The sequence below is a fragment of the Capra hircus genome, chromosome 14 (assembly GCF_001704415.2).
Source record: "Capra hircus breed San Clemente chromosome 14, ASM170441v1, whole genome shotgun sequence".
Lineage (NCBI taxonomy): Eukaryota > Metazoa > Chordata > Mammalia > Artiodactyla > Bovidae > Capra > Capra hircus.
In genome coordinates this window covers 4,691,001-4,716,717 of record NC_030821.1, presented here as the reverse complement: position 1 = coordinate 4,716,717, position 25,717 = coordinate 4,691,001, and the positions used below count along the sequence as shown (strand labels likewise).

Below are 25,717 nucleotides of genomic sequence, written 5' to 3'. Positions count from 1 at the left end.
AGATAATCTTCAGAAGAAAATTTTGGAGTTTAAATTTGATTCAAATTTTGGAGTTCAGGGTAACTTCCAGAATATTTCTCTGGGAATTTTCATGTAATATACTTTGAAACAAGAGATCCTGTTCATTTTCTAAGACAGGCCATATTAAAGAGGGTAAAATCAGTCTCTTGGAAATAAGCACTAATCATCTTTTGCATTCTATTCATGGCATGCTGAAGTCCATGGAGTTGCAAAGAGTGGGACACGACTGGGTGACTGAACAACAACAAGGCTTTGTCACAGAGAATTCTGAGAACTGATTTAGCAATACTGGGAGATACTAAACAGTGCAAAGTTTAAATAAAAATGCTACGTTTTTTTGATTCCTAACCCTTTATGGGGCTCTGAAGGCAAGAACTGATGCTTTTGAACTGTGATGTTGGAGAAGACTCTTGAGAGTCTCTTGGACTGCAAGGAGATCCAACCAGTCCATTCTGAAGGAGATCAGCCCTGGGTGTTCTTTGGAAGGAATGATGCTAAAGCTGAAGCTCCAGTATGTTGGCCACCTCATGCTAAGAGCTGACTCATTGGAAAAGACTCTGATGCTGGCAGGTATTAGGGGCAGGAGGAGAAGGGGACGACAGAGGATGAGATAGCTGGATGGCATCACTGACTCGATTGATGTGAGTCTGAGTGAACTCCGGGAGTTGGTGATGGACAGGGAGGCCTGGCGTGCTGCGATTCATGGGGTCGCAAAGAGTCAGACACAATTGAGCGACTGACCTGAACTGAACTGAAGGCAAGACCACTGAGGTGGTTTGCCATGTCCTCCTCCAGTGGACCGTGCTTTCTCAGGGTCTGACTAGCAGGGACAGGCCCTGCCGCCACCCCACGTGGCGAGACAACATGTCTGGCGCCGTGCACGTCCCACTGCTGGTCCTTGCTGAGTGTGCAGAACTCCAACCGCCGCCAAGCCCAGGGAAGCCTGGTGTGCAGCAGTACACGGGGTCGCAAAGAGCTGAACATGACTCAGCAACTGAAGAGCAACAACCACCCATTATGGACACTAGTTTTAATTACTTTGAAGGTAAAGGTGAAAGTGAAGTCGCTCAGTTGTGTCCAACTCTTGCGACCCCGTGGACTGTAACCTACTAGGCTTTTCCGTCCATAGCATTCTCCAGGCAAGAATACTGGAGTGGATTGCCATTTCCTTCTCCAGGGAATCTTTCAAAGGGCCATAATAACACCCTCCATAAAATTTTGAGGTAGAAGTAACTTCAAGTTAATAAATGTTATATATAACTTTTAAAAGCAAAGTGGCAAACATAATCAAAAAAACACGATAGTATGTCTTAAATTCCACAACAGTTAGGATTCATTGAGACAAATATCTATTAGGTACTTTGATCCACACATTTTCACACCTTCCCTATGAGCTTTTCCTAAAATAAAATGCCAAACTTACTTCTTTTAATTTTCCAATGGTCTCAGTTTGGTCGTCTATGATTTTACATTTGATTCTTATTGTGTTGCTGTCACGCTCACTTGCTTTTCGCAGACATTCATTCTCCCTGCACAGACTTTCAAGCTGAGCCTCTACTCTCCCATGATTTTGGACTAGAGGAGATCCTAAGAAACAAACATCAAAGTAAAAACCTTAAGAAGACCTTAAGAGATTTGTTTTTAACGAGAATCTCATTTTACAGCATATGATATAATGAATAAAAGAAGATGAATAAAGAAACAAAATATGTAACAGCATAATATAAAGTGGAAAGAGAAGAAACGGACCTTTTAAAAACTGTGGGTGTTTGAGAACCTAAAACCACAGTAACCATGCAAGCAGCTACTTTTGTGAACAAGTAACTGAGTCACAAAATATTTAATGGGTCATGTTATGCTGTCCATACAAACAAAATTTATTTGCAATTATATTACAGATTCCTACATGGAATGGTCAAATAAGCAATGTTCCATTTAGGCCAACATCTACTATTCATAATTTATAAAGTCTCCATGAATGCCTTAAAACTTAAGTGTATATCTTAAAAGTGTGTATCTCTTGCTTTATGGTTACTGGAAAGGGAATGAGACTAAGGGTAAGTTTACCTGAACCTAAAATGGTTTTTATTCATAACTGATTTCACATTTCTCCACATGTAACAAGATAAATATTGCTAACATTTATCTTGTTAGCAAAAAAATGAATGCTGCATATGTACAAACAATTTAAAATCACTAGATAAGAAAGAATTGTTTTCAATAACTTATTCAGCTATAGCATCATAAAGGTATACCTGGTTCAGAAACGTAACCAAATTACACTGGGAAAAAAACCAGAGAAGCAAAATATCAGAGCTATAAAATGGGTGTAATAAACTCCATCTCAATTCCTTAGTATAATTTCATTCCTTTCTGACTGACCAATGACTAATTACCCTTCAGTAAAAGCGTTACCTTCTTTCCTGGGATGTCTAAGAATTAACCCTCCCTTTTCTAATACACTGGTTTGCAGGATGAGCAGAATGGGCTATTTTTTGAAAATTTAAGAATTTTACCCTGTAGTGCCAACTCATGTCCCCATACTTTTCTTTCTGTCCTTAAACCATAAATTAGCGATTCCTTGGCAGCTAGCTCGGAAATAAGCTGCATTTTTTCCTGCTTGAGAAGTTCTATTTGAATACTCTTCTGCTTGTCATCTTCAATTAAAATTTCAAGTGTGTTGATTTGATTCTGTATACCACCAAAAAACATTGAAAAGAATGCAAAGTAATTATTATATTTAAGTACTTATTTTCTTCCTGTATTTTATAGTGAGAAAAAATGTTATTTAAGCAAATACAAAGTAATGTTCCTAAATTTTACATAGAAAATGCTTTAATTTTATTGACTAAAAATAAATGTAGGTCATTAAATAAAAAGTCAAGTTTTAAGAGGCTATTTCTGTAAAAACTCTGAATTTTATTTAATATTTTAAAAGAGCAACTACGCATGTATTACTCAAAATTTCTCACCAAGGATTTACATCAACAGTCTAAAGGACACTTATATAAAGTGAGTCCTTTTGAGCAAAATATCACTAATATTTAAAACTGAGACAACAGAAATAAAGTAATTAAAAACTATTATAGTTAGGTATATTAGTGACTTCCTGGTGGCTCAGACGGTAAAGCATCTGCCTACAATGCTGGAGACCTGGGTTCGATCCCTGGGTCGGGAAGATCTCCTGGAGGAAATGGCAACCCACTCCAGTACTCTTGCCTGGAAGATTCCATGGACGGAGGAGCCTTGTAGGCTATAGTCCATGGGGTTGCAAAGAGTCGGACACGACTGAGCAACTTCAATGTCAATGTCAATGTAGGTATATTAGTATGTAAAGATGTCCACTACCACAAAATTAACATCAATAATTCCTTTGGTATTTTCCAAACTTCAACCATCTGTATCACTGTAAAACTAGTATCTGTTTACTTAGTATACTTCTTAAAATTAACTCACTTACTTAAATACGACTTTAGTGTAAGTAGTACAACCTGGGCAGCCATGGTTTATCTCCTAATTATATTAGTCTTCACACACATAAAAATATACTTAGTGTTATCTAGTTCACAACTGTATACTTCCTAAAATCATCACAATACACTTGAAAAAATGACATAAAAGTTAAAAAGGAAATATAATGGTACAGTGTCTTACCTGTAAATTTGCTGCTGTTTCCTGTTTCAATTTAGAAACTTCTGCAAGTTTTGTTTTTTGTTCCTTCACCATACAGGTTAGGTCTTTAATTAAAGAGGAAGACTCATTTTCTTTTCGTTGAGCCCAAACAAGAGCATGCTTGCTCTTTGCTAATTCAGTTGCAACATTTTCAAAACCATCTTTAACCTATATTTTAAAATTGCATTATAAATAGCAGTTCTCAGAATATTTAGAAAATATCTGATTTTGGAAACAGCTTACTTTTTTCATTTTTAGTATCTGAGTTTTAGCAATAGAATGAAATTCACAGATAACTGGCTTCACAGGTCAGCCAGGCCATAGTGTTTATGTTTTAAGGTCTGGATCCTGCTATTTTGACATAAAAGCAGCCAGACACTGTGTAAACAAGTGAGCATGGCTCTGTTCTCATAAAACTTTACATAAACAGGTAATGGGCCAAAAATAGCCCAGAGACTTTAATTTGCTGACCCCTGCTCTATAGTACTCAATAATAGAGAATGCAGGTTTCCTAATTCCTATTTGAGTGCTCTCTTTACTTGACCATTTATAACGTCACTTAGCTTTGGCAACAGCACTGAAGATTAGCTATTATTTATGTGAAGAAATAAGGCTCTAAGAACCTAAGTAATTTGCTTAAGATCCTATAGGCAGCATGCAAATAGAGCTAGAATTCTAAAATGTAGTCCTCTTATCAAATCATAACTTGCTGATTCTGTTTTCAATAAAAAGCTAGAGGCCAGTTCTTACATCTTTAAATCTTCTGGCTTCAACAGTTAAAGCAATACGGAATTCATTTTCTAAATCCATATACTGTTGATTTAATGCATCAATTTTGTCTTGATATTCTTTTATAACTTGCTCATGCTTTCTCTCTTCTTTAGCAATTTCTTTAGCTAAGGCTTCCTGGAACTCAGCTTCACTAAAAAACTCCCTTGTTTCAATGTCTTTCCTGGAATGAAAAACAAATAAAAAACACAGGGTGCTGTTTACATGGAAAGAAAAACTTTAAAGGCCTTTAAGTACTAAATATTCTATATTCCCTGTTGTTAAAGATCAGCTCCTTACTTTCAAACCCAAAACTAGGGACACGATGGTAGATGCAGAAAGAACATGAGTTTTATTTGACTGTTCATTCAGTGGTGACAGGGATATGCCAAGTCTTAGCTTCACTGAGACAGCTCACATTGTATGGTTTCTAATAGCCTTTGGGTGTATTCACAGGAGTCAGGTTCTGTTTCACTGCATCTTCCATGTTGCTTGAGTCTTTAATATACAGAAATACAGTTTACTGGGCAAAACTACAGCCCTTGGACCAAATCTGGCCTGGTGCCCTTCTTGTGGGGAAATAAAACTTTTATTAGAACACAGCACATCCATTTGCTTACACATTGTCTATGGTTACTTTTGGGCTACAAAGAGACAGTTAGGCATGACCTGAAAAGCCTGAATTATTTTCTATCTGGACCTCCACAGGAAAAAGTCTGCTGAATCCTGCTTCAAAGGAATAAAGTATACTGATAATTTAACAAGTAGTTACTTGGAAGTCAATTAAAACAGTTTTCTCTATATGATAATGATCAACTTTTGGTTGGGCTTAGAGAAAAGTAAAATGAGCTTCACTGCTATAAATCCATACTTCAACCTTAACAAAGTCAGTGATTTGTTTCTATGTTACAAGTTCTTACAATAAGACTGATTCTAAAGGATACATAAACATGTCATTTTTCATGAGCTAAGTCTGTCAGACTTCACCATTGCTGAATCACTGTCTAGTTCTGGGGGGAGGGGCAGAGAGAACCAAGTGACTTTTCTTGTTTCTAAATGTCCATATTTTCCTGATATATACGTATTTCACTCACCGGTGCTCTTTTTCTTTCAATGCAAGCAGCTCATGAAGTTGTTGCACCTGTTCCTTTTCCTGATGGAGAGAAGTCCTAAGTAAGTTTATTTCTCTATCAGCAGCGGCAGCTTTGAGTTCCACCTCTTGGATAAGACGCATCTGAGTAAAATACACACAATTACAGTATTTAGATCATCTCCTCTGTTTCTATTTTAATGTCAGTTACCCACAGAAAAGTGTCTTCTAAGTAATAGGACCTAGTGACTCAGCTGACTTCCAAAATTAACTAAATAATGGTGTGGTTACATAAAGTTAAGTCTTAGAAGTATCAAGGGCTTCCCAGGCGGTGCCAGTGGTAAGGAACCCACCTGCTAATGCAGGAGGCATAGGAGACGTGGGTTCAATCCCCAGCTCAGGAAGGTCCCCTAGAGGAGGGCAAGGCAGCCCACTCCAGTATTCTTGCCTGGAGAATCCTATGGACAGTGGAACCTGGTGGGCTACACTCCACAGGATCACAAAGAGTTGGACACAACTGAAGTGACTCAGCACATATGCAGAAGCATCAAACATATTAGCATTAAATCTTATTTGCACCATGAACCTTAAAAAAATTTCTATTCAGAAAACACAAAACTTAAAAGCCTTCAAACACCCCCAAGGAGTCATTTAAAAACTGGCTCTAATAAAACACAAGCCTAACAACTAGCAGTATATCCACCAACTCTTCTTATAACTGCTTTGTGAATGCTGGCGGCCTTACTTCAAGAAATAATTCCGCAGGTTAAATGACTGGCACATGTAATTTTTGCATCCAACCTAACATCTCTGTCTACGTATGATGACGTAGCGTGTTTCAGGAGAGACGCCATGAGCGTGTAACCCGTGGGAGCGCAGATGGCAGAGCGTACCTGTGCGGCTTGCTGCTGCCCCTTCTGCCTCTCCATTTTCTCCAGTGCTTTTTCCAGGGTTCTCAGGTGTCTAATGTGATCATCTTGTTGATCTCTTGCTTTAATTAATTCAATAGTTAATTTTTTAATTTCATTTTGAAGTCTGTGAACCATAATTTCCAGCTGCAGCTTGGAATTTCTCTCTTTAACAATAACTTCTTTTAGCCTAAAGCATAAATCACATTTTAAGTATACTATACATATGAAAAAGATGAAAACTGTACTAAACACTAAGCTTAGAGAAGAAGTAGAGAGGAAGATTTGTAGGTAGGAACACAGAAGAGAGGAAGATTTGAAGTATCTTCCAAACTCTCCTTAGAGTAAAAAATAGCTGAAAAACAGTATGCCATACCCCTGATCTGTGAAACTAGCATTGTGTCAAAGGGCAAACATTTTACATAAATTAATGAATCTTTATCTTTTGTGAACTTTACTATTTGACAGCAAAACTTAAAAGCACCTTATTTGTTTCAGGCATTGTGCTAGATGTGGGCTTAAAAGCAAGTAAGATAATTAAGATACAGCCTGGCCTTCAAGGAGCTTAACATCTGGCAGAGGACAGACATCCATTTATAAAGCTACAGAAGAGAAGCAACTCTGACCTTCCTTCATCTTCCCTAGACATTAAGTATTACATCCTAGTATTATACTAGCTCGGTGTTACTCAGAGTCTTTTGACTGAAAATTCTCAGTTTTAGGAAGAAAGGAGAGTTTAGTGAAACATATAACTAACCAATTCAGAGGCAGGGATGGCACTATTCTGAGGGACCACTGAAAAAAAGAATACGAACACCATAAGCTCTCTCTGATTCCCTACAGGCTGGTCTGAATTCTTCCCATGGCATGTTTTTTATACTGCACTCAGGGGAGACAGGGAAGGCTACAAACATCTCTAGACTCATGTTCTGACAGCAGTGAGAACCAAACAGAAGAGATTACTTTTCTCTAGCTCAACTTTGAACTGAGTTCTGGGAAAAGCCCCGGTTATTCCAATCTGGTTCATATGCTCGCTTCATGCACCAGTCACTGTGGCCATGACTAAGGTTTACCTTTACCCATTGTAGTTCAGGGGTTCTCTCTTGACCAATATTATAGGCAGAGAGGCAGTTCATGACACAATAGGAGTGTTTGAAAAGGGGACAATGAATAGTAAAGACAGAGCCTCATGAAGGAATTTCTGAGCCAGGCAGCCACTCCAGTGTGTAATTTCCAAGTCATAATTGAGAAAAATCCCTGTACCTATCAACTCCTACACGAGAGTCACTGCTCCAATTTTTGTTCTTAGTATCTCTCTTCTTGCCTTTGAGAGTGGTCTCCAAACTGGTCTTTCAACTCCAGTTTGGTACGTTATATGAGAGAATATTAGACTTTAGTCTGTGACATATATGGTGGAAGGGGCAGAGAAGCTACAAATAAAAAGAATTAGAGTAATCCTCTGAGCAGGAGATAAGGGCCTAAACTAATCCAACAGTTTGGGGACAGAGAGAAAATGGTTCAACACCTTTTAAGTAGAATGAAGAGGGTATCAATGCCTACTGGTTATGAAGTCTGAGAAAGAGGAAGGAAGCAAAAAAATGATTCTGAAATTTCTAGCTTTGGTGGCTGACGATATGAAACGTCATTTATTAGAACAAGGAATATAAAATAAGGGAGCAGGAAAAGTTGACCTAGCAATATGTTGATCTTAGGAACTTAAAGCAATGCAGACAAGAAATTTTTAGTAGATGATTAGATGTACAATCTGTTAATCAAGAAGGCCTGGATAATAGATAAGAGATTTGGAAGTGTATAGATTAGGTATTAAAGGCATCAGTCCAGTTCAGTCGCTCAGCCATGTCCAACTCTTTGCGACCCATGGACTGTAGCACGCCAGGCCTCCCTGTCCATCACCAATGCCCGGAGTCCACCCAAACCCATGTGCATGGAGTCAGTGATGCCATCCAGCCATCTCATCCTCTGTTGTCCCCTTCTCCTTCTGCCTTCAATCTTTCCCAGTATCAGGGTCTTTTCAGATGAGTCAGTTCTTCACATCAGGTGCCCCAAGTATTGGAGTTTCAGCTTCAGCATCAGTCCTTCCAATGAATATTCACTGGAAATCCTAAATTTCCATGAGGATTGATTGGCTGGATCTTGCAATCCAAGAGACTCACAAGAATCTTCTCCAACACCACCACAGTTTAAAAGCAAAAGTCTTCTCCAAGCACCAAGTTCAAATTCGTCCACGCTCAGCTTTCTTTTGGAGAAGGCAGTGGCAACTCCAGTACTCTTGCCTGGAAAATCCCATGGACGGAGGAGCCTGGTAGGCTGCAGTCCATGGGGTTGCGAACAGTCAGACACAACTGAGCGACTTCACTTTCACTTTTCACTCTCATTCACTGGAGAACGAAATGGCAACCCACTGCAGCGTTCTTGCCTGGAGAATCCCAGGGATGGCGGAGCCTGGTGGGCTGCCATCTGTGGGGTTGCACAGAGTCGGACATGACTGAAGCGGCGCAGCAGCAGCAGCAGCAGCAGCTTTCTTTATGATCCAACTCTCACATCCATACATGACTACTGGAAAAATCAAAGATTTGACTAGACGGATCTTTGTTGGTAAAGTAATGCCTCTGCTTTTTAATATGCTGTCTAGGTTGGTCATAGTTTTTCTTCCAAGAAGCAAGCGTCTTTTAATTTCATGGCTGCAGTCACCATCTCCAGTGATTCTGGAGCCCAAGAAAATAAAGTCTCTCACTGTTTCCACTGTTTCCCCACCTATCTGCCATGAAGTGATGGGGCCAGATGCCATGATCTTTGTTTTTTGTATGTTGAGTTTTAAGTCAACTTTTTCACTCTCCTCTTTCACTTTCATCAAGAGGCTCTTCAGTTCATCTTCAATTTCTGCCATAAGGGTGGTGTCGTCTGCGTATCTGACGTTACTGATACTTCTCTCGGCAATCTTAATTCTGGCTTGTGCTTTATCCAGCCAGGCATTACGCATGATATAGTCTGCATATAAGTTAAATAAGCAGAGTGACAATATACGGCCTTTACGTACTCCTTTCCCGATTTGGAACCAGTCTGCTGTTACGTGTCCGGTTCTAACTGTTACTTCTTGACCTGCATACAGATTTCTCAGGAGGCAGGTCAGGTGGTCTGGTATTTCGATCCTTTTAAGAAACTTCCAGTTTGTTGTGATTTACACAAAGGCTTTGGTTATACAATAAAGCAGAAGCAGATGGTGTTCTGGAATTCTCTTGCATTTTCTATGATCCAACGAAGGTTGGCAATTTGATCTCTAGTTCCTCTGCCTTTTCTAAAACCAGCTTGAACGTCTGGAAGTTCGCGGTTCACATACTGTTGAAGCATGACTTAGAGAATTTTGAGCATTACTTTGCTAGTGTGTGAGATGAGTGCAATTGTGCAGTAGTTTGAACATTCTTTGGCATTGCCTTTCTTAGGGATTGGAATGAAAACTGACCTTTTCCAGTCCTGTGGCCACTGCTGAGTTTTCCAAATTCGCTGGCATAGTAAGTGCGGCACTTTCACAGCATCATCTTTTAGGATTTGAAAATATCTCAGCTGGAATTCCATCACCTTCACCAGCTTTGTTCGTAGTGATGCTTCCTAAGGCCCACTTGACTTCACATTCCAGGATGTCTGGTGCTAGGTGAGTGATCACACCATCATGGTTGTCTGGGTCATGAAGATCTTTTTTGTATAATTATTCTGTGTATTCTTGCCACCTCTTCTTAATATCTTGTGCTTCAGTTAGGTCCATACCATTTCTGTCCTTTATTGAGCCCATCTTTGCATGAAATGTTCCCTGGGTATCTCTAATTTTCTTGACGAGATCTCCAGTCTTTCCCATTCTATTGCTTTCCTCTATTTCTTTGCATTGATCACCCAAGAAGGCTTTCTTGTCTTTCCTTGCTATTCTTTGGAACTCTGTATTCAAATGGGTATATCTTTCCTTTTCTCCTTTTCCTTTAGCTTCTCTTCTTTTTCAGCTATTTGTAAGGCCTCCTCAGACAACCATTTTGCTTTTCTGCATTACTTTTTCTTGGGGATGGACTTGATCACTGCCTCCTGTACAATGTCATGAACCTCTATCCATAGTCCTTCAGGCACTCTATCAGATCTAATCCTTTGACTGTATTTGTCACTTCCACTGTAAAATCATAAGATATTTGATTTAGGTCATACCTGTATGGTCTAGTGGTTTTCCCTACTTTCTTCAATTTAAGCCTGAATTTGACAATAAGAAGTTCATGATCTGAGCCACAATCAGCTCCCAGTCTTGTTTTTGCTGAATGTATAGAGCTTCTCCATCTTTGGCTTCAAAGAATATAATCAATCTGATTTCGGTGTTGACCATCTGGTGATGTCCATGTGTAGAGTCTTCTCTTATGTTGTTGGAAGTGGGTGTTTGCTATGACCAGTGCGTTCTCTTGGCAAAACTGTATTAGCCTTTGCCCTGCTTCATTTTGTACTCCAAGGTCATATTTGCCTGTTACTCCAGGTGTTTCTTGCCTTCCAACTTTTGCATTCCAGTCCCCTATGATGAAAAGGACATCTTTTTTGTATGTAAGTTCTTGGTTTTATAGATCTTCATAAAACCGTTCAACTTTAGCTTCTTTAGCATTAATGGCTGGGGCAGACTTGGATTACTGTGATACTGAATGGTCTGCCTTGGAAATGAACAGAGATCGTTCTGTCATTCTTGAGATTGCACCCAATACTGCATTTCAGAGTCTTTTGTTGACTATGAGGGCTACTCCATTTCTTCTAAGGGATTCTTGCCCACAGTAGTAGATATAAGGGTCATCTGAATTAAATTTTCCCATTCCAACCCTAACCCTAACCCTAATCATGTTAGTTGACTGATTCTTAACATGTTAATATTCACTCTTGCCATCTCCTGTTTGACCACTTCCAATTTACCTTGATTCATGGACCCAACATTCCAGGTTCCTATGCAATATTGCTCTTTACAGCATTGGACTTTACTTCCATCACCAGTCATATCCACAACTGGGTGTTGTTTTCACTTTGTCTCCATCCCTTCAGTCTTTCTGGAGTTATTCCTCCACTGATCTCCAGTAGCATATTGGCACCTACTGACCTGGGGAGCTCATCTTTTCAGTGTCATATCTTTTTGCCTTTTCATACTGTTCATGGGATTCTCAAGGCAAGAATACTGAAGCGGCTTGCCATTAAAAAGCACAGTAGAGACAGATCAAAGATTTGGCTTCTCAGGTGGCTCAGTGATGAAGAACCCACCTGCCAATGCAGGAGACATGAATTGATCCTTGGGTGGGGAAGATGCCCTGAAGAAGCAAATGGCAACCCACTCCAGTATTCTTGCCTGGGAAATCCCATGGACAGAGGAGCCTGATGGGCTATAGTCCATGGGGTCACAAAGAGTCAGATACACCTTAGGGACTTGAAACAATAGAGAAGATTCAGTTTTTGAGATAATATGTACTCATAGCTTGGTACCTAAATGTCAGACCCTGTATAGGTATGAAGAATACAGAGTCCCTACCAAGCCACATAAGGGAATATGAAGACTGGTGAGGATCTGATCTCCAAAACCCATTCTGGGGGATAGATGAACCAGAACAGACTGAAGCTAAATTTTCAAGAGAACAATGAACATGTAACATGGGAAACATGACACAACAGAGGTTAAAGAAGGATAAAGACGAGGCATGTCCAAAGCTTTCCAATCAAAACAGAATCTGGCTCGCAATCCCAGACACAGCTTCCTTTAATATTCCACGAAGGCAATGGCCCCACTCCAGTACTCTTGCCTGGGAAATCCCATGGATGGAGGAGCCTGGTAGGCTACAGTCCATGGGGTCACTAAGAGTCAGACACGACTGAGTGATTTTACTTTCACTTTTCACTTTCATTCACTGGAAATGGGAATGGCAACCCACTCCAGTGTTCTTGCCTGGAGAATCCCAGGGACGGGAGCCTGGTGGGCTGCCGTCTGTGGTGTTGCACAGAGTCGGACATGACTGATGTGACTTCGCAGCAGCAGCAGATAATATTTACAAAGCAGAGAAAAACAAAGATGCATCTACAAATGACTCTAAACAAGAGAAAACACAATGCCAAAATCTGGGAGGAATTTCAGTAATAAGCAAAGGGAACTAAATGAAAAAGGAAGATAAATCTCTTTCTTTCACTGTCTGATTGTGACTCATCAAGTCACACAGTCTGTATGTATCTATCATTAAACTATGCTGGCTACCTGTGCACCTCTTGCAAATAAAAGTGCTGTTTCCTCTAAGTGGTTACAGGACTGTTACTTACCCATTCTGTTGTTACCTTTGTCCAGCATCTTATTCTATCAGGAATAGCCAACTTCCAAAACATATAAGGTAAGAAATTGATGGGTAAGTGGTGGATTGTCTAGTAATAGCATAAAGCATCATAGTTTGCCTAATTACAGAGGTTTCCATAGAACCCATGGTGCGTATTGCAATTTTCCTTATATTCCATAGGTACAAAGAATGAGAGAATCTGCTAGAAAATACCACATCAGGACCACAAACTTTACTAGTTATATGTATAAACAGAATCTGGGAATTGGGCTGGGGCCCATGTATACAAACTTACTAATCAATGAAGACTGTAGAAAGGGAATTATCTACTGTATATGTAGGTAGGAAATGGAACCGAGAGCAACTTCCTAATGCCTGTTTGCTGGCAAATACCAAGTCTAGAAATCTAGTGCTTGTTCAAGGGTCAGAAGAGATAAAAATCAAAAGGAACTCCATGGACAAAACCTTTAACCTTTTGAGAGAAAGCATAACTTTAGAAATAATTGCCTACAGAAAACCAAAGAAAAAAGTTATTGTCATTTCAAAAACTGTGTGGTATTCTCACATATCAGAATAAGACATTCTTGTATTACATAATATAACATAGAAAAAAAAAGATAAAATGGGAAATGAAATAAGACTGCATAAGAACATTAGAATTAAGAAACTTGGGTTATCTGATACCAGAGTCCATTGTGGAGAATAGCACACAGAGACTGATTATGACCCAGAAAACCTATAGAAAAAGTATGCCAAGCCCTGTCACTGACAGAACAAGTCTGCCAATCCCTGCTCTATGCTTTTCCTGTTTTTCACTTGAAATACTTTATCTATCTGACATTTTCCACCTTGAGGGCTCAAATTAATATCCTGAATCCTTTGTTTATATAAAAAGTTGATAAAGCCCGAAGGCTTTAAATAAAGCTAGTTCAATTCAAACTAAAACCACATGCATAGTTTTCGATCATACTGCAGCTAGTTGAAGGCATTCCAGTTCCAAGTTTAGCACTTTTTTGTCCTACGAGATAAACTTAGGTGTACAGACTTTTCCCTTACCTATCTGTAGTAAGAAGAGCCTGGCTATGAATATCTTTTTTTTCAACTGCATGTTTATGCAGTTCATCAATATAATCCATAAGCTTCTTTTCAGTTTGTTCAGCTTTCCATCTCTTCTCTCTCTCTTCATCTAGTTCCTCGACAAGTGCCTAAAAAATACACCAATATATTTGTTCTGTGAACTCAGAAAAGTTACGTAGCCTCTCAATGCCTCAATTTTTTCATTTATAATATGGGAATAAAAGTATCTAACTCAAAGGGCTATGGTGAGAATTAAACAAAAGATGGAAGTAAAGCATGCAGAATAGTGCCTGGCATAAAATAACCACTCGATAAACGTGTGAGTGTGTGTAAGTCACTTCAGTCGTGTCTGACTCTTTGTGACCCTATGGACTATAACCTGCTAGGCTCCTCTCCTTGGGATTCTCCAGGCAAGAAATACTAGAGTGGGTTGCCATGCCCTCCTCCAGGGGATCTTCCTGACCCAGGGATCAACCAGCATCTGTTACTTGCAGGCAGGTTCTTTACCACTAGCACCACCTGCAAAACCTTCAATAAATGTTAACTGCTATTATTACTGTCATAACGACTATTACTATTTTCTAAATACTAAGGCCTTTATAACTGAGAACAAGAGGATAAAACCAACAACATAATATTGGAAGTAAAGTGTACTATACAATGAAAAGTATAACCAGTTGTTCACAAGTAAAATAAGGGAAAGAAGGTAAAAATTATAAAGCAATCTGTACTAAAAATTCCTAAATAACTCTAAATCTGGAAACCATGTGTCCAAAACTGGGTTTCAAAAGAGTCCATGAAAACCGTGAAATTATTTTCAAAATATTACTCAAATACTTAATGAGTTTCTCTAAGAAAGTTTCTCTGGGAAGACTATAGATTTCTTTAGATACTTAAAACACTCTAAGACTCCTAAGTTAGGAATCACTGTTTTAGGAAGAATTTGAAAATTTAGAGCTATTTTCTCCTTCTGAAGCATATGGCAAAATGATTTCATTAAAATCTCATCTAAAATGTGTAATTTGCATTCCTTTAAAAATTATAAACATAGTGACATTACACAAAATCTGGAAATCAGGACAGGGAGAATAACCCAACTTCATCCCCTCAATAAAATATTTTGTGCTCAAAAAAACATGCATTATTTTTCTGGGGCTAACTTGTATTTAAAACTAAGATTATTCATATTCAATTTTTCTTAAATCTCTTAAATCATACCCGGTAAGTGGCATCTTCTGAACCATCATTGTTTAATTTCATTATTTCAGTTTTCTGGTTTTCTGATTCTTCTAATGTACTATTGTTTGGCAAAGACGAACTTATATATAATTCTCTAAGGAAAGGTGGTTTCATTTTACGATTACAACTGCAAATAAAAAACACAGTTAATAACCCAAAGAAATGCATGACACTTATAATTTTTACAACTTGGGTAATGACAGTCTAGCATAAAGAGATCCTTTTATGTAAATTTATATGAATATACTGACCAAACCTGAGCTGGCAAGGCTGAAAAGTCAAATCTTTGACATTAGGAAAGTAAAAAAAAATAAGACCACGAGGCAGCTTTAAGGAAGGAGTTGGGAGTATAAACGTCTGTGTGTCTTATCTGAATTTCTAGAACTAAAAGAAGTACCTTATAAAAGTACTGCTGTTTTTACTGTGGTGTTTAATAGTCTGAATAGTTTTGGAATAATAGGGGATTTTTGATCTTCGAGACATTTTCTTACTACATTCTTTTCTGTTTCCATAGTCACTTTCAGAAGTCACATCTGTGTCTCTTTTTGGTCTGGGCTCTTTCTCAGGAACATTATCTATTATAGAATTAGAAGTCTAGAATAAAAAGAACAACAACAAAGTATTTTAAAAGTTCATTTTGGTATAAAAGAATATAGTTTGTTTTCTAAAATGTTAGAACTTTTCACAAGTTTAAGGATTTATAAACTAGGTATGTCTGCAACTTAAGACACAGGAATCAGCTTCTAGTACGGACAAATATGACCCTGTGAGATTCGATTCTCTCACAATCACAGTTACAAACTGGGGCAGAAATACAAATGAAACAAAAACCACCTAGAGATCCTGGAAAGTGAACTAGAGCAGGCTTATTCTAAAGAAGAGCTGACCCTTGAAAAAATGACCAGAATTAATCGTTTCTGCCTTACGGTTTTTAGCCTATGAACATATCACAATTGGCACTATGTAGGGAGTCTTAAAACTCAAGTGGAGAAACCACAGACTTTTGAGTCTGAAGAATTAGAGAGTATGGAGTAGGAAGTTCAGTAAAGGATTCAAAAGAGCAGCAGTTAAATCAAAGCAAATTAAATGCTTGCTATAATAGAATTATTAACACTCTTTAGAGGCCTATAGCAGCATCTAAAGTCTCCACAAAATGACACTCACTCTGTCCAGGACAAAATCCAAAATTACTCACAATAGGAAGAACCAGGAAAATATGACCTATTCTCAAGAGAAATGGCAATCAACAGAGACCTAACCTCAGAGACCTAAATGTTAAAATAAGCAGAGAAGAACTTTACAATACTGATCATAACTATGCTCAATGATATAAAAAATGCTTATCATGAAAGAAAAGAAAATTCAGCAGAAAAGTAAAAATTATTTAAAAAATGGAAATTTTACAACTGAAAAAATACAATGTCTGAAGTAAAAACTGACTGACCACACTACAGAGAATGAGATGATAAAAGAAAGAATATGTAAACTTGAAGATAGCTCAGTGAAATTATTCAATACGAAGAACACAGAGGAAAAATTTAATAAACTGTACAGAGCCACAGGGGACTGTGGGATACATCAAAAGGCCTAAATGAAATGTGAAAAAAGAGGAAAGAGAATGGGACAGGAAAATATTTGAAGCAATGATGTCTGAAAATTCCAAAATTGAGGAAAGACATAAATGTACATTTAAGAATGATAAAAGGGGTCAGTTCATTAGGAAGAAAAAGTAGCCTTAAATGTGTATGTGCTTAGAAAAAATATAGAGCTTTTAAAATATAAAAAGCAAATGTTGAGAGAATGCCAAGAAATAGACCCCTCAAAATCAGTAAAATTAAAATTGCTGCTTACCAATAGACCATTAAGGAAATGAACATGCAATTCACAGGTATCTGACAAAACATTAGTATTCAAGATACAAAATAGATTCTTATAACCCAGTAACAGACTGCTGGGAGCCAGTGTGAGGAATCCCGCCCGTGACAAGGTCATGAGGAAGGAAGCTGACATACGCAAGGCGTGCTCAGACTTCAGGGACCCCTCTGGAAATTCCTAAGCATGTACCCCAACAAAAATCTGCCGGCTTTTGTGCTCTGCTTTTCCACTCTTCTGACATTTTCTGGAAAAAGTCAATTCAGGGCTTTAGTCTTCTGCATTTGAAAGAGCGTTTCAATCCAAAAACCCCTCTGATGGCTTTCTAGCCTGCCTGCAGGACTCGTACAGCTGCGCATGTGATTGTTTGAGGCCTCCTGACCGCAGGAGGCACAGGAAGCTTAAAACATCCTAGGAATGTAGGGGCTTCCGAGGAGTCAAAATCTTTAGAATAGGACTGATTAAAGGTTTCATTTGTTGAGTCAATGCTTGCTGCCAAATTTTCATATCCTTTATTTTTAGATATAGTTGGTATATAGAAATGCAAGTAGTAGACCTGGTATTAGCAACATTAGATCTTTGAGTTAAGTACCTTCTTTGTTATATCCCTCTGCACCTTTGTTCTATAGAGATGTAACTTTAATGCTTTAAGGAGATGCAGATTAAAGAAAAACACTTCAGGGGAAACAAAATTAACATTCATTAAGGAAGAGAGCCAAAAAGTGTTAACAAGCCTCTAAGATAATGTAAATCACCTGAGACCTTTTGTATACAAAATGATGTACAAAAAGAGTCTGGGCTGCGAACGCTACATAATTTTGTGTTATCCATTGATCTCCATGTTTTATCAAAAGTATAAAAGGCCTTCTGAACAATAAAGGAGGGGGCCAGCTTCTCGGGCCAGCTTCTCGGACCAGTTTCTCGAACTAGTCTCTCGGCCTGGTTTCTTGGGACTCTGGCTCCCCCCATGTCTTTCTCTCTCTTTCCTCTTCTCTCCCTTTCCTTCTCTCTGCTCTTTACTTTAACTTCAGGCTGAATCTCCACCTGGGGCGCGGAGGCTCGCCAGGTCTACTTACTTGCCCTGGCTGTTAACACCCGCACGAAAGGGAGCTTAAGGCGAGGCACCCTTAGATATTCAAGCGGGCGCCGGTGGCCCAGTGTAGATGGTGCAAATTACTTGTCTGGAATTTTATTGGCCTTCCGCGTAAACCAAGCTATTCAGCCCTCTTCCTCCACTTAATCTTCTTACTACACTATAGTTTCTTAATCTAATCTTACATTAATAAATAAACAAGTCTTTCCACGCCAACGCCGTCCACCCTTCGAATTCCCTGGATCCACCGGGGCTGGACCCCGGCAACAGACTAACAACTCAATAAAGATATGGGCAAGATTTTTGAACACTTCACAAAAAATTCAATCAGCACATGAAAAAGTGCTTAACATCACCATTCATCAGTGAAATGCAAATTAAAATTACAACTAATGCCAGCATACGCTCACTAGAATGGATAAATAAGATCCATGCTGACAGTAAACCCTGCTGAGTCTGTGGAGCAACTGGACAGTCATACACTGCTGGCGGGCGTGCAATGGAACACTCACCTTGGGAAAGCCAGGCAGTGTCTTATTTAACTGAATAAACACCTACCCTGTCATCTAGAAAGTCTGGTTCTAGGCTATTCACTGAAGAGAAATGGAGACAAAAGTTCACAAAAAGACGTGCACTGTACTATTCAGTTTTATTCACAAACCTGGAAGGAATTCAGTGGCGTATCAATAGAGATACTGGAAAACTAAACTTTAGAATACTCATACAACAGAATACTACATACCAGTAAAAACAAACTACTGATACACATAATAACAGACTGATTTCAAGGTGATGCTGAGTGAAAGAGGCCTTACACAAAAGTGTTACATACTGTATAATTACATCAGGTTCTGGAAGAAGTATTAAATAACCTATGGTAAAAAACACAAGAAAAGTGATTGTGCGGTGGGGATGGGGGGTGGAATGCAGGAGAGGACTGCCTGTGAACAGCAGCGTGAGGGAACATTCTAAGACGACGGTGATGTTTACCTCCCTGTAAGTCTGGGTAACACGCATGGTTACCGCTGCTGTTCAGTTCCCTTCCTGGATCACAGCCCTGCTGTGGCAAAGGGCCTGGTGTAACTCAAGGAAGCCCTGGGCCGCGCAGGGCCACCCAAGTTGGATGTGTCACACTGAAGAGTTCTGACAAGCGTGGTCCACTGGAGGAGGGAAGGGCAAACCACTCCAGTTTTCTTGACACGAGAATCCCATGAAGCACTGTGAAAAGCCAAAAGGATATGACACTAGATGACGAGCCCCTCCAAGGTGGAAGCTGTCCAATAAGCTACTGGGAAGAGTGGAGGGCAATTACTAACAGCTCCAGAAGGAATGAGGCGGCTGGGCCAAAGGGAAATGATGCTCAGTCATGGATGTATCTGGGGGTCAAAGTGAAGTCTGATGCTATAAAGAACGGCATTTCATAGGAACCTGGAATGTTAGGTCCATGTTGAGGTCCATGTTAGGTCCAAGCTAAGTTGGACATAGTCAAGCAAGAGATGGCAAGAGTGAATCTCAACATCTTAGGAATTAAGGACTAAAACGGAAGGGAATGGGCAAGAATTACTTAGAAGAAATGTAGTCAACAAGAGTCCAAAATGCTGTACTTGGGTGTGATCTCAAAAACAACAGAATGATCTTGGTTCACTTCCAGGGCAAAACATTCAACATTACAAGAATCCAGGTCTATGCCCCAACCACTAATGCTGAAGAAGCTGAAGTTGATCTTAAGCTGAAGTTGATCTGTTCTATGAAGACCTACAAGACCTTCTAGAACTAACACTAACAAAAGCTGTCCTTTTCATCACAGGGGATTGGAATGAATCAAGAGATACCTGGAGTAACACACAAGTTTGTCCCTGGAGTACAAAATGGAGCAGGGCAAGGGCTAACAGGAGTTCTGTCAAGAGAATGCACTGGTCAGAGCAAACACCCTTTTCCAGCAACACAAGAGACACCTCTACATATGGAATCACCAAATGGTCAACACCAAAATCAGACTGATTATATTCTTTGCGTTAACAGGCAATTTAGAGAATTGTAGAGCCAATTCAGAGAATACAACATCTCTATTTTACATCAAAAGTAAAAAAAAGTAAATGTAAATACTTTAAAAAAAACACTGAACTCCATAAAGATACACAGGCTTAAATATTTACAGAGGGAAGACTACTGACGTGTGTAGTTCACTTTGAAATGTGAGACAGAATAATAGTTTGAAAAATGAATAGGCATATGATGAAATAAATACAGTAATATGTTGGTAGTGGAATCTAATTGGTGGGTATACTGGTATTCACTAAGAAAGTCTCATATTGCTCTAAGTTTTAAAACATTCATAATAAAATGGTGTTAAAAAATGAAAATCTAAGACAAAGCAGTCTTTCACAGAAAGAATTCTCACAATTAGTGTAATAATTAAAGTACAATAATTAGGAAGACTAACTATCACTATATTATAGCACATTTTCAGTAACTTTATGACTTTACTTATAATTTAAGTGTATATATCAATTGAAATTCAAAATGTATGTTTACCCTTTACACTAAGGTAGTAAAAAAGAAGGGCTTCCCTGGCAGCTCAGAAGTTAAAGCCTGCAATGTGGGAGATCTGGGTTCAATCCCTGGGTTGGGAAGATCCCTTGGAGAAGGAAATGGCAACCCACTCCAGGATTCTTGCCTGGAGAATCCCATGGACAGAGGAGCCTGGTAGGCTACAGCCCATGGGGTCATGAAGAGTCGGGCACAGCTGAGCGACTTCACTTTCACTTTTCCCTGGCAGCTTAGCTGGTAAAGAATCAACATGCAATGCAGGAGATCTGGGTTCAATTCCTGGATTGGGAAGCTCCCCTGGAGAAGGGATAGGCTACCCACTCTAGTATTTTGGGGCTTCCCTGGTGGCTCAGATAGTCAAGAATCCACCTGCAATGTGGGAGACCTGGGCTCGATCCCTGTGTTGGGAAGATCCCTTGGAGGGCACGGCAACCCACTCCAGTATTACTGCCTGGAGAATCCCCATGGATAGAGGAACGGGGCAGGCTACCGTCCATGGGGTCACACAGATGGACATTATTAAGCAACTAAGCACAGCACAGCACTGCACAAAAGAGGTCCTTCTCTCAAACATTTTTCACATTTGTAGCAATAAATCATCCTCTCACCTGCCGCCCCACCCCGCCCCCACAAGCTAGACTCCTGTTCTCAGTCATAAAGTAAGAAGAATTATCACTGAGTGAGACACATGACTGCGGAAAGGATACCAGAGTGGATTTTACGACATTTGAGTTTGAAGTTCAACTCTGCCTCACTAAAATAAAGGACTCAAATAAACTGAGTTTCTATTCTATTTAACAACAACAATATATTAATCCTTATCTACTTGATTGAACTGTTGTGAGAATGGCCTAAGAGAAGCTGAAAAGTGCACTCTGAAAGAGAATGTTAAGCTTAAATCTAAGCTCTGACACGGGCAGAAGAGTCAGCCACTGGAAAAGATGGAAGATGAGCTCTGAGGAGACGAAGGTCCTACCAGCTTGGTGGGGTGTTATCAGCGATGCCAAGGAATGCATCCACCAGCTCTCCCCTGATCTACCTGTGGCCCAAGCTGAAACCTCCATGGATTTCTGGCATACGGGATCCTTACAGTCTTATGCACATACTCACCTAAGGTAGATCTCATGTATATTAAGCATTGCTAGTGTTAAAAGATAATAGTTCAGAATTACTACAAACCAGTGAACCATAATCATTCCTTAAGCATTTGCTATTACCCACTCTCAGGAATCGAAGCAGGAATTTTAACTTGCCACTTAGCTATAAGTTTTAGAAGTGGTTTTGACTATAAAAACAACTGAAGAGAAAGTAGAGGCCAAAGTTGCTCAGATATCCTCTGTGTTAGTAAGCACTGAATCCAAAGAGTTCTGTTTATTTGAAGTAAAAGGTAGATGGATGGAACCAATGCCAAGTACAGAACACCCAATGAATTACCTAAGATGTGAAGAAGACCCTCGAGGAAAATAAGTGGGAAAAATGTGTTACTGCTAGTACTACAAGACAATCCAATTGTAAAGGAAAAAGATAAACATACACCCCAATGCCAGAAATATAGATTGTTTCTGGTTGGTCAGCTTGTAGGCAATTGTTTGCCCATTTTCTTAATCTCTTTCTTCAACAAACACACTGCTTAGAAAAGCAGGAAAAATACTTACTTCACTGAGAAGCTGTAAAATTTGATCATCTAATTTCTGCAGTTTCATCTCATTCTGAAGATCATTTTCATGATTCACTTTCTCTGGCTCGGAAGAGGGACACACAGACATGAGCGACGTCAAACCCGTGTCTGTCGGTGTGCTTGCAAACTGATCCAAGGGCGCTGTGTCGCCGACGGGGGGCGCCACTGGCATCCCGTCAGTGATCTGGGACACGGAGGCAAACCAGAACCCTTTACATTGACATTTATTAAAATCTGAAAACATCCTTTACATTAGAAAAAACGAAACAGTACTATACCTCATCTTCACTTATATTTAGGGGAGACTCAGAAGAAACTAAATTATCCAAAAGACCTTCGAAGCACTGTAGGTGTGATGAATTTATTTCTGCCATATTTATTGGCTCACCAAATATGTTCTTACAATCTAGGATTCTGAGCTGCGGCAAAGTCTGGAGCATAACTGCTCTGTATCCTTGGAAACAAATCATTGAAATGAAAACTCAAGCATAAAACAAAGGTTAACTACGTTTAGACTAAAGTAAACCTATCAGCTACCACATATATCACCTGAATGATAAAATTAGTCCTGGAATGGAACTAATAAACTAACAAAAAACTACTCATCCTCTCCAGTGTGCAATCATTAAATACAGAACAAACAAAACACTATGTCCAAATCCCTCCCAAACAGTCCTCCTGATGAAATGAGAGAGTTAGTATCATTTCTGCATTGTTCATAAAACTGCCTTAAAGGTATAAATGCATGAAACCAGTAGCAATGTACTCTAGACAGGAGGCCAAACATACCTCTTGCTTATCTGTAATAAAACTAGTACAGATGTAAATCAGGATGATAAGAATAACAATCAGAGATCAAAATTTTGCTAGTGAGGCTATAAGTATTAACCAGCTTAAACATTTCCACTTTCTCCTCTTACATTACATACAACCAGGATTAAAATAGGCAATCTATCGAGTATTTAAGAATATGATCATCTTCCTTAAGTACAATAAAATAGGAGAAATCTGGAAAATGAACATTAATTTGGTTTTTAGGCTAACAAAAATGCTTTAGTTAATTTTGCTCAACTGCAAGTAAAGTGGTTGGAAAAAACTCCAAAAGAAAGAAGTCTAGCAAATTAACATCAGAAATTTTAAGGAAAGAAAAGTAATTTCAGTAATAAAAAACTCTGGGGAGTGGGCAACTGTGTTCAGAGAAATACCTCATCTAGGAAAGAAAGTGAAAAGCAAGGGTTCAAATTTTTGGAACTAGAGGCTCTTGAGATGAGATTATTAGAAAAAATAAATCCAGCTTGTGGGTTAGTAAAGGAAAATAAACTGTCTTAGGGATACGGTTTTCTTCTAAGAAAAGGGTTTCCCTCCCAAACAGAAATCTGTTCTGATTTTCAGGGAGATTCTATTATCATGTAGGAAAACAGGTGATCTCAAACCTAACATATTCTTCTGCAAAGTAAAACTATCAAAACAGGTTTCCATTCTGGGAAAAGCCTTCTTATAACTGCATATTAATGAGACTAGAGCCGCTTCAGCCAACTTCTATCCAAAAAGATCTTAAGAATTTATGTTCATATTCTACATTTGAATCTTGTTGTTAGGTTAAGCAATTTGAGATAAATGAGTTCTAGAAATGGCAGTCTGGTCTGCTTTATCTTCACGGATCTCAATAATTTTGAATTAGATCAAACGGCATTTCAGTAGTATCTTCTATACAGCATATTAAGTTTAAGCTTTCTTCTTAAAAAATCATTTACTTATTAATAATTTAAGACAGTCACATGGTGTAAAATTCAGAAGACAGTAAAAAGTTTTTCTAACATTTATTGATTTTCAGCTGCCCTTTTCACATTTCCTGATCCCCACCCACCAAATTCTGAAGCTAATAATTATTATCAGTTTTTTTGTGAATCCTTCTAGCTATTTTATATGTATAGTCTGCAAACACACACAGTTACCCTTTGAACACAAATAGTAGCCCATTAAACACACTGCTTTGCAACTAGCTTGCTTTTCTTTCTATTAACAGTGGTATATCTTGGAGATAACTCCTTTCAATAGCTACAGAGATTCTATATTCTTTTTTTTTATGGTTGCTTAGTATTATACAAATATATTATTAACAATTTAATTTTGAAGCATCATTTATTAAATATAAAGCTGTCTAAATACAATTTCTTATCTGTTCAGCTTGTATCCCTCTTCAACAGTAATTCAGTCTTAATAAAATAATTTATTTGTAATTGTATTTTTCCAAAAATATTAAGCTGCAAAATTTAAGACAAATTCAAGGAGGTCATAAACAGTTGTTTCCAAAAATAAAGAAGCTTTTAATATTGTTATAAAAAGTATTATGTGAATCATTCATACCTGGTAAATGACAGACAGGATTATCCTCTCCATTTTTTTCCAAAATAAGATTAGTCAAGAAGTGTAATCCTACTGTACACTGAAGTAGGTGATGGATACTATCGATACAGTTACTATGCAGGTCAATATATCTAAGTTTGTGTTTAATTCCATGAAGAGGCATCAAACCTGCAATACAAACAATGCTCTTGTGATGTCACGGCAGCCATTTTTCTAAGAGCTAATTAAAAATAACTTTCACATTTGTTTTAAAGAGGCAAAGGAGCTGGATTAGTAAAACACTGCTGCCAACGGCTAGCCAACGAATAGGGTATCAGCAAAGTGAGCTGTTTTGAAGAAACGAGGGTTTGGCATCTCTCGAGGCCAGAGCCCTGGGTACCTAGGCTTTGGTTCTCTGCCAACGAAAAAACAGGCCTCCCCAGGCCCATGCACTTTTATGAGAATAAGAATAAGGCAATGGCTTCCAAGTTCTCAACCAACACACCTTTTTAAATTATCAGACATAAGCTAATACTCCAATTTTATTGGGCTGAGTATAAAATAAACACCAACAGCATCCCATTGATTTAGTTCCCTGGGTAACGTTTCTCGCCTAAGCTCTTCTAGAGCAAGGTGACGTCAGAAACTAGATTTGCAGTAGAGGCTTCTGGTGCCAGCACAGCCCTTGGCTGGCCTGACTTCAGCCCCAGCTGCGGTGCACAGGGGTCAGAGTTTTACTCAAAACCGAGTGTGCTAAGCAAGGTTTAACCCAGAAGTGTGAGGCAGTCAAAACACCTCCAGGAGTGCCCCTCAACGAGAGGAGAATCACCCGCAGCGGCAGGCCCTAGCTTCCCTTCTTTTGGAAGGGCCATTCTTTCAAAAGGACCTGTCTACTCTGCTCCACTGAAGGTCTCAGTTTTCGAATTTTGCCTGGCTTAGTACTCTCCATTCATAAATACACAAACTTCTAGTTATTTGACAACATTAACACAAATAGGAAGAAAAAATATAAAAATTAACACAAAAACTGCCCTAACATAATAATAAAAGGATAAGTACACAGTATAG

The 25,717-nt window shown here is 38.8% G+C and overlaps 1 protein-coding gene across 1 annotated transcript in view; it reads right to left on the bottom strand.

Annotated features, from left to right (window-relative positions):
* The window catches only part of LRRCC1 (leucine rich repeat and coiled-coil centrosomal protein 1), a 47,106-nt gene that overhangs the window by 12,618 nt on the left and 8,771 nt on the right, over positions 1 to 25,717 (bottom strand). The window contains exons 4-15 of the mRNA XM_005689270.3: positions 24,671 to 24,838; positions 22,582 to 22,757; positions 22,281 to 22,487; positions 15,508 to 15,704; positions 15,090 to 15,237; positions 13,851 to 13,999; positions 6,445 to 6,649; positions 5,556 to 5,695; positions 4,444 to 4,645; positions 3,676 to 3,861; positions 2,538 to 2,712; positions 1,445 to 1,608 (exon numbers count right to left, since the gene is read on the bottom strand). Coding sequence (XP_005689327.2) covers positions 1,445 to 1,608; positions 2,538 to 2,712; positions 3,676 to 3,861; positions 4,444 to 4,645; positions 5,556 to 5,695; positions 6,445 to 6,649; positions 13,851 to 13,999; positions 15,090 to 15,237; positions 15,508 to 15,704; positions 22,281 to 22,487; positions 22,582 to 22,757; positions 24,671 to 24,838 — 2,117 coding nt within the window. The remainder of the gene's footprint in view (positions 1 to 1,444; positions 1,609 to 2,537; positions 2,713 to 3,675; positions 3,862 to 4,443; positions 4,646 to 5,555; positions 5,696 to 6,444; positions 6,650 to 13,850; positions 14,000 to 15,089; positions 15,238 to 15,507; positions 15,705 to 22,280; positions 22,488 to 22,581; positions 22,758 to 24,670; positions 24,839 to 25,717) is intronic.